This window comes from Neodiprion virginianus, chromosome 1 (genome assembly GCF_021901495.1).
Source record: "Neodiprion virginianus isolate iyNeoVirg1 chromosome 1, iyNeoVirg1.1, whole genome shotgun sequence".
In the NCBI taxonomy this organism is placed as follows: Eukaryota; Metazoa; Arthropoda; class Insecta; order Hymenoptera; family Diprionidae; genus Neodiprion; species Neodiprion virginianus.
The window spans coordinates 7,879,649-7,893,287 of record NC_060877.1 but is presented as its reverse complement, the minus strand read 5'-3'; the positions used below and the strand labels follow the sequence as shown (position 1 = coordinate 7,893,287).

Here is a 13,639-nt window from a genome sequence, read left to right as displayed (position 1 = left end):
TATCTCTGTACTTGTTTTCGCGTTTCACCGTAATTCCACTACTTAATGTAAAACAATTTACGATTTTCGGACTAATTTGACAGAGAAGGGTACACAATAACAATCAGAATGCTACGTACGAATCAATTTTTTGAAAAAATAAGATTAAGTAAAATAAAAAATCGTCCCTCTAGAAAGAAAAATGGAAAAAAACTTGTGCGCAGTTCACACGTGGTAGAAGCGGAGTCTTCAGAAACTAAACTGCGAGAGAAAGGGGAGAATGCAGTATCAGGGGTGGGATAATTATTCGTTTCATCGATAGTCGTTTCATTTCGTTTCGTCGAGTTTCAAATCATTCCCGTACTGAAGCAGTTTTCACCAACGGCGCTAAAGAAGTTTTCACTTCAATAAAAACTTACGGGATATTTTCTTCCTGCAGTTCTATCAGCCCGACGGACAACGTGCGCATAGCGCTCGGAGCTTTCGGGGAAGGATGGCACAACTACCACCACGTATTCCCGTGGGATTACAAAGCAGCTGAGCTCGGAAATTACCGGGCAAATTTCACGACCGCTTTCATAGACTTCTTTGCGTGGCTTGGACAGGCCTACGATTTGAAAACCGTGCCGCTTAACATGATTAAGAAAAGGGCAGCCCGTACCGGCGACGGAACGAGGATCGATCGAGATGAACATTACGGGCACTCGCACGAAGGCGCAATATGGGGCTGGGGCGACATAGACATGCACACCGAGGACATTCTTGATGCTCAGATAACAAACAAAACCGACTAGAAGAGGCTTCCTGGTTTGATCGATGTCTGGGTTGCTTTGATCTTTGTACAATCACTGCGTTATATTCACGTCTCGCGTTAGTTTCTCAATATGATACGATACGGTAATATACGGTTACGTTCTGGGAAGAACGCTGCGAGAGATCAGGTACCCGGCTGGGACGTAACAATATATTGCTTATAATTGCTATTCTGATCTGAGTGTCTGATACACTCGACGATGACCGATCGACTGCAGTCGATGCATGAAATTTAATTAAATTTTACACGTACCAAAGAATCGCGGCAAAACTACGCGAAATATAACATCTTTATTTATTTTTTTCTTATTATTCATTAATGTCAAAACCACTTACAAGGTTTTGTTGTACTTTGACCGCAAAATTTTATATCCATTATTCGGAAATGGATCGATTGCGACGCATGCATTCATTGCGTTTGCTTATGCATGATTCGCGTCGTGAACCAAAATTTGTTAAAGCTGATCCCAACAATGAGATCAATGTGTGTTATTATGGACAGTATAACGACTGAAGTTGAGAATAGATTTAACGTCGATACGGAGTTTTAGAGAATAAGTATTATTCACAGCTACGCACAACGATTTGTCAATTAACAGAGAGAAAAAAATACAATCACAATGCTTATTTTGATTGATTAATATTTGTGAATAAAAACAATTGTTTGACGTATGGGCAACAAATCGTAGAATCAAATGTATTAGACAGGACTGGCGTCTTGTGCAGAGAGAAAATTAAAAAATTTGCCTTATCAATATGTGATGAAATATATAGGTACGAAACTTTTTATTATTCGATATTTTGATTGATAAAATAATTGAGTTGATACGTTTTCTTCCCCTTATCTTTTTTGCTGCAAAACTGCCTTTGTGGGTGCCTATATACAATGAAAAACGTAAATGTCTTAATATGTGTCGTGTGTATAAAAAGAAAGAACGAACGAAAGAGAAAAACATTTTAATGTTTTTCACGAACCCCTGTAACTACAATGTAATTGGTTACAGCTAAATCAACAGCCTGACAGTAATTACATGCTATAGACCTACTTGATTCACGTCATTCATTTATGTGAACTTGTCTTATTGCTAAAAGAACTTGTCGTGACTCACGAGTCTGAGGGAACGCACAATTACAACAGTAAGTGTACATTATTCCGCATAAAGGAACGTTTAATATCTTCTCAATTTTCCAATATCGTGTGGAAAAAATATTGCCGTGATGTACATATAAACATCTAACTTGAATCTCTCGAAAACCAAACGTTGGATTTCCGTTCGACTGCTGACAATTTTTAAGATTTTGAATCCATTTATACCCATGGTGTACTATAGCAATTATGCTACATTTTGTCCGTGCGCTGCACGAGCTTTTTTAGTATAGTTAAAGAGTATACAGACGATATAGTGGTTAGATTTTGCCGGTTTAGTATAATTAGTATTGTCTTATGATTACTTCTTTTCGGTACATACATATGACCCTCATACTTGTATTGGCTTTACATTATACAAAAAAATTAATTAAATTTTAAGTAAATTATTTTTTAAATTAATAATTGTTACGTATATAATATGTTTATACATGTATGTATATTATGTATAGGAATAAAATTCATATACATGCCTCAATAATTTAGTAGGGGTTAGTAGTTTACAATACCCAACGACCGATTAATCTTGATTACCGTTGATGCATTACTTTAGAGATGAAACGAGCGAAATCATCAATTATTGGTAATTTTTGACGATCGTTGCTTATGAATATTTTTTAAGGAAGAATTTCGTCTCGTCAAAAAATGAAATGATTTTCATCGAATTTAAATTCTGTTATAAGAATCTCTACGCGAGTATTTCCACACTTTTTCAAATATGGCTTTTTACACTCTGATGTTTTATCATGGATAATAATTGTGCTAACATTATACGACCTAAGAGTGTCAAGGTGACAATAAAAAAAATTGCTTTTCCTGTTCTGAACTTGTTGCAAGAAACTGTAAGTGATTACGACAGGTATATTTACAGCATTTACGTTAATAAACTGCCTATTTGCTTTCGCAGAAACATGCCGACAACACACTTAATGACGCTAACGATAGCAATCGAAACATATCTGCTGGATAAAAAAAAAAAATAAATTACTTTGTTTTCCTTCTCCGTGTAATGTTATCAATCGTGTAATTCAACTGTCGAAGGAATTATTTACTAACGGCGATAGCAATCTTTTATTATCGCCTACACCGCTCGAAATGTTATGTTCCCTGCTGCGATGATTCGGGAAAAAATATTCATTGACAAAATGTGATCCATTCGAGAGCTTCGACAGCCAGATTCATTCAACAAATATTATGTTTTTCTTTGTTTTTACAGGAAAATGTTACAAAAGCTTAGATGTAATCTAATCTTTCGTGCTTGCCATTAATCCTTTTTTTTTTTAACAAACACAGATATATCTACATTTACGATACATACGCACGGTTCTGATAAGACTATCTGTTTACAAAGAGATATATTTTGTTAAATCCATCTCGCTGCATCAGTTACTTTCTGTTTTTCAATTGTATCTGTCAAACTGAGCAGCGGCAATAATGATTTCCTGGTTAATGGCAAACAAATTGCTCATTGTTTTCGGGTCATTATGTTTGGGTTTTGCCATTTCTACCGTAGTTCTTGCCGTTCAAAATTCAAATCTCAATAACGATCTTCTCTACTGTAGGCGCTATGGATCCATCGTTTCAAGCTAGTCATTGTGAGTAAATATAATACGGCTATATTTCATTATGGATTCATATTCATTCTATATCGATGAGAAGGAATCAAAAAATTATTCCCCGTGATCTGTCAACGTTTCGAAAATGTACTGTATTCGATATCAAAGGAAGTTAGTATTTAAGATAGATTACAAATAATTGCAATTTACCCTTTTTGTAAGATTTTCCCGTTCTTACAGAGAATATATCGATGAAGTGTCATTTGCAGAGGGCGAACTGGAATACGTTCGTTCTCAGGAAAAACGCGGCAATGCAAGACGGATTCAGAAATTGCAACCAAGACACGATCGGAGATTGAAAAACTTAAACCAAGAAAGAATCAATTGCTATTCTCAATAATTAACTAATAGATAAAACCTAGTATGAATAAAAATTAGTGCTGCTACTCATGGAATTCTTGGGCAATATGGATTGCCTAAATTTGCTTACAGAAGACATGTATATCATGAAAAAAAGTGTATATAACGTGAATGATTAAAGTGTATCGGGTCCAGCCATATACCCGTTGGACTAAACGTGATGTAAACGTATTTAACAACGGTTTTTATAATCTGCCAATGTTCGAGCAATAATTGGTCGTGCAGATATTTCTACCAAAATTACGTGCTACCTGCACCAAATGGCTTGTGACCCGCTTAACGGTCCTGGAGGTCGGGTTGCATATCACAGGCGCAGCTGCGTGATATGTGTAACATTATCGTATTTTTCCCCAATCGCAGAATTTCCGATTCAGCGTACATAAGTGTCGCGTACAATATCGGCTAATCTGGTTTCACGATTCTTAATGATGAATAGCAAAAAGAGAAAAGAAGGATGATAGAAGCAGATAAGTGTCTAAAAATGTCTCAAATCTACTATGCATGTACATACCTCTTCGAAAATACAAACTATTCCGTCCAGACTTCCTCAATGATCGCAACTGCGCCATTATGTAATCAAAAACCTGTCTGCGTGGACTTTGTTCGTTAATTTGAACCACTTGCGATACACCTTGCGGTGAATAGGTCAAACGATGACAACCCACACAGTATAAAACTTCCATGGGATATCCCACTTAGGTCTTATACAGCCCATATATATCCTGGACTATTACGATATCCTAATGATATCCTGCATAAATCCAGGATCGTGTCAATGTTTATGGGACGTCCTATTGTCGGACTTGGCCATGCTAAACATTTATAGGATATCTGTTTCATAATCTGTATACATATACATGGGTGTGTGTGATATTTTATACATATTCATATGATTATTTGAGATTCAATCGCTGCGTCCACAACATTTTATAATTACAGTCTATGTTAATTATATATTTGCATGTATCGTCATCACTCACAATTGCGCGTATATGTACGTGCGCGCGCGTGTGTGTTTGTATGTCTGGTAATATGATGTAACAGTTCATTCGGACTAATTCATAAATTGTTACTATTTTTGACCGGTGATATACATTTTCTTTGTGAGTATTATTTAAAAATTCACACGTCTGTTCGGCGCTATGATTGCGGTGATTCCGTATGTGATACTTCGCAATTGCTATTATAGAATTCGCGCCCTTTTATTGCCATATGGCTGATGACGTTTGTGCACGTGGCACGTGTCACTACTACATCTAGGATACGGAACCGATGAAAAGCGGTAAGTATGCATTTTGAATATTGAATAAATTTATTTTTACTTTAATTTGAACATAACCTCAAATCGCACACATGCAGCGTCATCGTCATTTGTAATAATTGAACATTTTCTGCCGTAGAGTTCTTTTGTACAGAGAAGTTGAAAATCTACATTAGCGATGTATATTTAATTTACACGTATTGTAATACTATATGCACTCATGAAAAAAAGGTGAAGCATTTGTTTCATTTTATATTTTGATGGTTTTAGAAGAGCTAAAAACTGCTTTGTTCTGAGTTTTTTTTTATCGTATTTATGGAAAAAAGATGAATGTTTCTGTTTTAATTTTCATATTTTATGTTTCGGGTTTAAAAGGGGTAAAGACTGCTTAATTGCTGAGTTTTTTTTTTTCTCTTTTTTTAACGATCAATTTATTTCATAACGATCATCACTGTGTCTAGTTCATGTATACATAGGTATATGAATGTATATTATATACATACGTCAATAAAATGCCATTCTTTATTATTTAATTATTCGACTATCAAATCCTCTGATTACACACAACATATTCCTATATGTACCAATGCTACTTTTTCGACAAAAATTTACCTCTGATACATTTCACTGTAACGTACCGCGGAAGTCCGGCTGATATTCACGAATATCCATAGGATGTATTGTGCAATCCCATGAATATCTGGAATGCGGACATCTGGATGTTCCAGGGACATCTTGTACACATCCTCGGGATGTATTAGGATGTTGTAGGGATGTTTGCAATAAACATACAGTACAACCTGAGGAAATTTTGAGGACGTCTTTTGCCGTGTGGGAAATGTCGCACGAGTCGTTTGTATACCGATGACTTTTATATTTAAATAACAGAATAATCTCGTAACGTACGACTGGTTTTATAAACGTGTATGTCTCTGAGCATTTTCATTTATTATTACAATACAATTATTCTCTGTCCACATGTAGTAAAAAACGTTAGCATGAGTGAGAAAATATACGATACACAGATGAATATATTTCCAGAAGTTTTGACCACTTGACCATAACACCTAGTACAACTCCTTTGCAAGAATAATTAGCATCAATTAAACGATAATTAGAATTTTGTGCACGTACGAATGCGCAAGAGCTGCGAGTCGACGAAGTACAGAAGTTTATACGTGAACCTGCAGTCATCCCCCACGCGTTCGTTGTTTAGTACCTTTAGTACGCCATACGACATCGTCTCCTCATACGTCATTCATACACTTACTCTAAGGAGAGTAGAGAGCTATGAGGCTATTGGGTTCACGATTAGACGCGGATTTTGTTTTGTTGATCTCACCAAGTAAAGCGCTGGTCAACAAGCCAAGCGAAAGTGTCGGCCTAGTGTGTAGAAATTTATCACGTAAAGGAATTCGCGTGGACGATTCTCTCAGTTGCAAATGAAAACGGATACAGTGTAGTGGTACGTGTGAAATCGTGAACTATTAAACATTGTGAAATATCATTCAATTACAAACCATTACCTTGTTAGAATCTGTGGAAATTGCATTCACGAATTGGTAAAAAAAAAAAAATGGTAATAATAACCGACCACTTAAGTCTCGAAAACACGATCGTGTCTATATACATCTAAAAACATGTTTTTTTTAAAACATTGACATTAGTCCAGTTCAAAAGTTATATCGGACTTGAGGGACTTTGCAATGCTGCTACGTACACGTTTTTTATTTGCAAAGATAATATTAAGTGCTTACAATTAGATTCCGACGGTGTTATCGACGTACTCGTACGTAAAAACTTTCACCAATACTCTCTCAATTTTTTTCATTTGACAGCGATAATTGCATGTGCCCAACACATGCAACGACGCTGCGACTAGAGATGTAAGAATATTGATACTAAGATTATTTAATAAATTGACTGTCATAAAAAAATATGACCGGTCATTTACGAAATTACAACTAGACAGAAGTAGCACGTCATTTTTTTTCGCCTCCCATAAACATAATTTTCGTTTTTTTCAGTAGAAAGCAATATAAAATTCACAACCCATTATGAATGTATTGATAAATTTACTATAGTTTCATTACAAAATTATGGGCCTAAGAAGACAGTTTATAGATTTCTTCTTATTTTTTTCTAAAAGCTTGTTTTCGAAACGTTTCTTAGATTAAGTAGGTATATATATATATATAAAATTTTATTTTGAAACACTGTAATATATATATTATGATTGCTCAATGTGGTAATTTTATTTGCAGTCACGTTACTAGTTTGTAACGGTAAAGATACGGTAAATTTATCTGTCACGTTTACCACTCACATCTCCAGCCGTGACGTAGTGAAGCGTCGTAGTGCAACGAATCCCGCAAAATTGTTTTAAATACCCGCGCATGCGCAGTGAATTGTTCATCAGGTGGTTTGATGATGAATGATCACGCTGGAGGGCGCAGCGTCTGCCTGACCTCGCTCAGAAACTCCGGCTATCAAAACTCCGACGCTGATTCGGGCTCACAATCAGAGCCGAAGGAAAAAAGCCGGCGGAGAGCCGGTGGAATATTGTTTAACTTTATTTGTGGAATCTGCTTTGTTCTCGCCTTAATCTGCGCCGGCCTGATCACTTTCGTTATTCTTCTGGGAGGCAGATACGACATCTCCGACGCATTTGCCGGTAAGATACGTACTTATTCTGGTGTTGATCAAGGTAATTCCGGCAGTTTAAACTTGAAGCGAAATATCAATGAAAACACGGCAGGGTTCTTTCATTTAGATCTGCGCGTAAACATCGTCTTTGTCTTCTTCTGAGTAAGAAAGAGGCGCAAGTGCACTGTATAGAGCTGCGCGCAATGATTGAATAAAAGAATGAATCCTATTTGTAGGAATCTGTCAGAACAGCGGCAATTAATCGTCGTACCGATTATTAAACTTCAAATCTTATTGTTTGTCAGATGTTTCAATGACTTGTAGTTTTGTTATAAGAGCAACAATGTCTTTACTTCTGGGATTCTTTTTCTTTTGCAAATCACCGTCCAAATTGTGTCTTAAAAACTTGAGTGTGCAATAAAGTATCAATTTGACAGACTCAACAAAGCTCAATAACCTGCAGCCGTTTTTACCTGAGACATTCAAATATATATTACGTAAACAAGAGAAACTTTCAATTTACTTTACATGTTGAATTCACAGCAATATGTTGAAACAAATTTTATACTTATATTCATTGGAAGAACAAAAATATGTGCACTAGCATGTTTTTAATCACTTTGGTTGACAATCAAATAAATATATTCCATAACTATTGTATCAAAACAGTCTGTATCGCGGAGAAATTAGCAAAAAAAAGCAGAAGAAATACTAGATTGTAGAAGAATGTTATTCTCTATTTACTATAGAATTGAGACATATCTCGTGGCTTTGACCTTTACTTAGTCTGTTGTTTTTCCAATACCATATTATTTGCTTAGCATGTAGACACAAGTACAGTTTGATAATGAGTCGTTCATATCAAAGTAAAATACATTTGCCTGCAGGTTCTAATAAAAGTGACAACCTTGTAGCCATGCCACAGAACGAGACTCTGAGTGGCTTAACATTTCGGTTGCCAAAAGATGTAAAGCCGATACACTATGACTTGTACTTGTTCCCCGATCTAATGAAAGGAACCTTCAAGGGAAACGTCACGATTGCAGTGGATCTATCAGAGATAAGGGACTACATTTGCCTTCATCAGAAAGATTTGAATATCATTTCTACGAAGGTGGTCACTATTGGCCGCGAGAAAAATTGGGAAATTGAAATTCAAGAAACTTATGCTGTTGAGAAATTAGAAACATGGGTAATTGCACCGAAAAAAGAATTTCAACCAGGACTCTATAATGTCACGCTAGAATTCGAAGGCGCCTTGCAACCAGATAAAATTGTTGGCTTTTATTCTAGTACTTACAAAGATGAATTGAAAAGAACAAGGTAAGCGACTGTGAAAACTCCTTAAGCGTGTACATGTGGCATACAGGCGATTACCAATGAAGACTTGATCTTTAAAGATGTTGTAAATAAAAAACGGATTATGATCAACTCATCGACCCAATCATATATTATCTTATCGGTTGATGTCAACCTGTAAAAGGTCCTCAGATGTTTTCACCTACCTTTCAATACTAATCAATGTCAATAGATTTGGTTCACAGATTATGAATTTTATCTTATTTTCTTTGTCACTGACATGTAACAGGAACCTGATTTTAAGAAATGAACTACATTCATTCATACAGTAATCACTTTAATGCGTAGTAAATAATAGTTACGATCATACATCACTTACTTTTTTAGGTCAATCGCTACATCAAAATTTGAACCCACCTATGCCAGGCGCGCATTTCCATGCTTTGATGAACCAGGATTCAAAGCAGAGTTTTCAATCAAAGTTGTACAGCCAGCTGGCGATGGCTACACAACCCTTTCTAACATGAATGTTCAGGTGATATTGCATTTTGTTTACAGAGAATGTCAGAATTGTATTGATACTGTACAACTTTCAGTTTTTCTCTTAATTCAAATTCAATGATATACATTTGATATGATTTTATTTTATCATTTGTGCCTTACAGAGTGCTGCAGTAAACAAACCTGAACCAGGTTTAACGACAGTTACATTTGCCAAAAGTGTGCCAATGTCAACTTACCTTGCCTGCTTTATCGTAAGCGACTTTGTGGCTGTAACAGAAGAAGCTAAAGGTCTTGCAGGACGGACTTTTCCTGTAAGTGTTTATACAACACGAGCACAGCAATCGAAAGGTGCCTTTGCGCTGAACATTGGAGTAAAAGCTATAGAATACTACATCAACTTGTTCAACATCGATTATCCATTGCCAAAGCTAGGTTTGTATTTAAATAGATTCGTTTCACATTATCACAGAATTTCTCAATTCCATCTGGACGAATAAAAATGTAGAGAAAACTCTGTTTCATTTCAGATATGGCTGCTATTCCCGATTTTGTTTCTGGGGCAATGGAGAATTGGGGTCTGGTTACTTACAGAGAAGCACGTCTCTTGTATGACAGTGCTAAGAGTTCCACAGCCAACAAGAAGAGCGTCGTCACTGTAGTGTGTCATGAATTTGCTCATATGTGGTTTGGAAACCTTGGTAAGAACCACAAAATTGGTTCATAATTTTACTCTGTATCAAGCTATGATATAAATTGGTTTTTTAAGTCTTTCAAATATTCCAGTGACCATGGCGTGGTGGAATGACCTCTGGCTTAATGAGGGATTTGCTACCTACATGCAGTTTAAAAGCTCAGATGCTATACTTCCGGAATGGGGAATGGTCAGTAACACAAGTTGATAGTAAAATAGTAGTTAATTATTATTAACGATTTTTAATAGATTTTTCCTATTACCGAATCAAATTTTTAAATCTGACACTAAATTTTCATTTTGGTGTCTACAGATGGATCAGTTCTTAGTCGATTTGGTTCACCCAGTTTTCAAAACTGATGCCACCCTTAGTTCGCACCCAATAGTCCAAACTGTCAGTAACCCTGATGAAATAACAGCAATTTTTGATGTGATTTCTTATAACAAGGTTTGCTATAATTTATTATTATAACTACATATGAATTTTTAAGAATTACAATAGAAGCTCTATTGATTACAGGGGGCATCTATTCTTCGTATGCTCGATAACTTTATTGGCTCTGACATTTTCTACGCAGGAATAACTAAATATTTGAATCAGTATGCTTATCAAAATGCAGAGACATCTGATCTCTTTTTCATTTTGCAAAATGCAGTTGGTTCGAATTTGCATATCACAGCTATCATGGACACCTGGACTAGACAAATGGGCTTCCCTGTTGTGAATGTCGTCAGAAATGGCGATGTTTATACATTGACCCAGAAACGATTTCTGGCTGATCCTAAAGCCACCTATAACTCAAGTGAATCAAATTATGGGTATGGACTTATGCTATGACTTGAATTTCGAACATATATCGTAAATTAGTTAATTACAAGTTTTTTGACAAATTCTTCACATCAATGTGCAACTTTTTAAGTGACTAAACCAAATAATTTAGTAATTTTTATTTCAGATACAAATGGACCATTCCCATTACGTACACAACTAGTGCGAGTTCCAAACCAACATTGGTATGGTTTGACAAGCATGCCAGTAGCTGTAAGTTACGGGAGATGTAAATCTTATATGAATATAATCTATTGGTGAAATTGGTTCATAAGACTAATCTTGATACATTTTAGTGTCTATTACTGTTGACAAGTCAGTACAATGGATTAAATTGAACAAAGATCAAATTGGGTACTATCGTGTGAATTACGAAAAAGCTGAGTGGATGGCACTCAGTAACGTTTTACAATATAACCACAAGGTGAGAAACTTCTATGTTAGCTATACCGCAGTATTTCTCAACTAGGAATTATAATCATCTATTCGGATTTTCGGTAACACAAAGCAAGTGTAAGAGTGATATTGCAATTTTTATTTGTAGTAAATTTTTCTTTTTATGCAAAATCCCAAATTATATCAAGTGAAATATTAGTCAAGCAATATGAAAAAGTAGATCATTTCGAAAATTTACTCAAATCTTTGATTTTACAGACATTCTCAGCTTCGGACAGAACTCACCTTCTGGAAGATGCATTTAGTCTAGCCGATGCGACTGAGCTAGACTATGATATAGCAATGGATATGACTGCATATCTCGTTGGTGAGACGCATTTCGTCCCGTGGAAGGTCGCTGCTTCAAAACTCAGCACCATTAACTTTCTACTTGCCTCAACAGACCTATCCACTCGTTTTAGAGTACGTATAAATATTAAATAACGACCCAATATTTTCAAGCTGCATTGATCATACCTACATCATTCACTCAATTCTTGGCTTCCAGACTTACGTAAAAAACTTGGTCAACAGTACGTACGAAGCTGTTACATGGACAGTGGGTGTCGATGAAAGTCATGTAACTCTGTAAGTAATAATTTTATTGCGCAATATCATGTCTTCCACTGTTCTCCTAATACTCATTTAATGGTGTATACCCAGCCGTCTTCGCACCACCATCTTAAAAATGGCATGCGGGGTCGGTCATGCTCAGTGTTTGACTGAAGCCGGAAAGCTCTTCACTAGCTGGATAAATGATCCATACGATAATCGCCCTCATCCTGATGTTCGATCTCTAATATACTACTATGGTACGTTTGTAACTAGCTGATCATAACATCACAGTCTCGTCATAAATATTTATAATTATATAAAATAGGCAACGTTGGACGGCAATTTGTATAGATAATGTGTGGAAATTCTAAGGAATACATTTTATAGCGTACCCCGTTGTGAGTTATAATTATAATTTGTCAATGAAAAAAAATAGAGGGTACGATGTATCATTTTTTACTTTACAGGAATGAATTCTGTGGGCGGAGAGGCTGAATGGAACACCATGTTCGATAAATTTGTCAATGAGACAGATTCTACGGAAAAACTTAAACTGATGTATGGTTTGGCAGGAATTAAATCTGTTTGGATCCTGAACAAGTAAGAGCACGTTATCTGTACTGAAAATTAGCTAATTGTGCTTCAGTGTGTTCATATAAGCCGGATTATCTTGACATGACACATGTTTTTATAGATTCATTAATTTGGCGATCGATGAAAAGTACGTTAGATCTCAGGATTATTTCACCTGTATTAATAACATTGCTGCTAATCCCGTCGGGGCGCCTCTGGTTTGGGATTGGATTAGAGAGAACTGGGAAATTTTGGTCAAACGTTACACGTTAAACAATCGCTACCTCGGGCAACTGATTCCTGGAATTTCTTATACTTTCTCTACTCAGCTCAAGCTCGATGAAATGCTAGCTTTCTTTGCAAAGTATCCGGAAGCCGGAGCCGGTGCGAGTTATAGAGCTCAAGCCTTGGAAACTGTATCTAACAATATCAAATGGCTCAAAAATAACTCTGGCAAACTTGACTCCTGGCTGAAATCTCACCAAGAATAAGAATGATATGGCGCATGTACTCGATTTTATTAAGGTGGCACACTCTTCTATCAGAAGAGTAGATTCATGTTGCAGGTATACGCAAGAAATGTAAATCATCAGCATCATTCATAAAGATTGAATGCATGAGAATCACATTAGTGATTACTGAAAAGTGTTTAGTAAATCTTACCACGTTTCTTTATGAGAACGATTAAAATTAATGATATTACTCGCCTTGAAATCTCGTTTTCAAGATTTTTCGCAAATCGTAACTGTAAGAAATGAACTTGCATTTCTTCACAGTAACGAATACGCGACATTGAACCATTTATTCTAAAATATTGATATTTTGCATATTTAACATTGTTGAGGGTGACTATTGATTAGTATTTCAGATACTGTATATACTACACATGTTTTGCTATATAATCGATATTAAAGAAAAAAATGAATTGAAA

At 35.9% G+C, this 13,639-nt stretch overlaps 2 protein-coding genes across 8 annotated transcripts in view; both read left to right on the top strand.

Moving 5' to 3' along the window:
- The window catches only part of LOC124310142 (acyl-CoA Delta-9 desaturase-like), a 27,254-nt gene extending 16,978 nt beyond the window's left edge, over nt 1-10,276 (top strand). For 3 of the 4 annotated variants that reach the window (XM_046773840.1, XM_046773841.1, XM_046773839.1), the window contains exons 6-7: nt 419-3,534; nt 3,736-4,003. In XM_046773840.1, the coding sequence (XP_046629796.1) occupies nt 419-773 (355 nt within the window). In that variant the 3' untranslated portion in view covers nt 774-3,534; nt 3,736-4,003. Of the gene's footprint in view, nt 1-418; nt 3,535-3,735; nt 4,004-10,265 lie in introns of those variants that run through there. The other variant, XM_046773842.1, reaches the window with a different exon arrangement.
- Nucleotides 6,379-13,639, top strand: LOC124310139 (glutamyl aminopeptidase-like). 4 transcript variants are annotated; one of them, XM_046773832.1, is made up of 16 exons: nt 6,379-6,641; nt 7,441-7,850; nt 8,710-9,145; nt 9,509-9,656; nt 9,787-10,057; nt 10,153-10,323; nt 10,409-10,506; nt 10,630-10,764; nt 10,837-11,135; nt 11,273-11,358; nt 11,442-11,569; nt 11,800-12,003; nt 12,089-12,168; nt 12,244-12,392; nt 12,603-12,735; nt 12,830-13,639. In XM_046773832.1, the coding sequence occupies exons 2-16, from the start codon at nt 7,604-7,606 to the stop codon at nt 13,197-13,199; spliced, it is 2,955 nt and encodes a 984-aa protein (XP_046629788.1). In that variant the 5' UTR covers nt 6,379-6,641; nt 7,441-7,603; the 3' UTR covers nt 13,200-13,639. The 4 variants fall into 4 exon arrangements, with proteins under 4 accessions (XP_046629788.1, XP_046629793.1, XP_046629792.1 ...); XM_046773836.1 differs by lacking the exon at nt 6,379-6,641 and adding an exon at nt 6,656-6,738; XM_046773835.1 differs by lacking the exon at nt 6,379-6,641 and adding an exon at nt 6,825-6,965.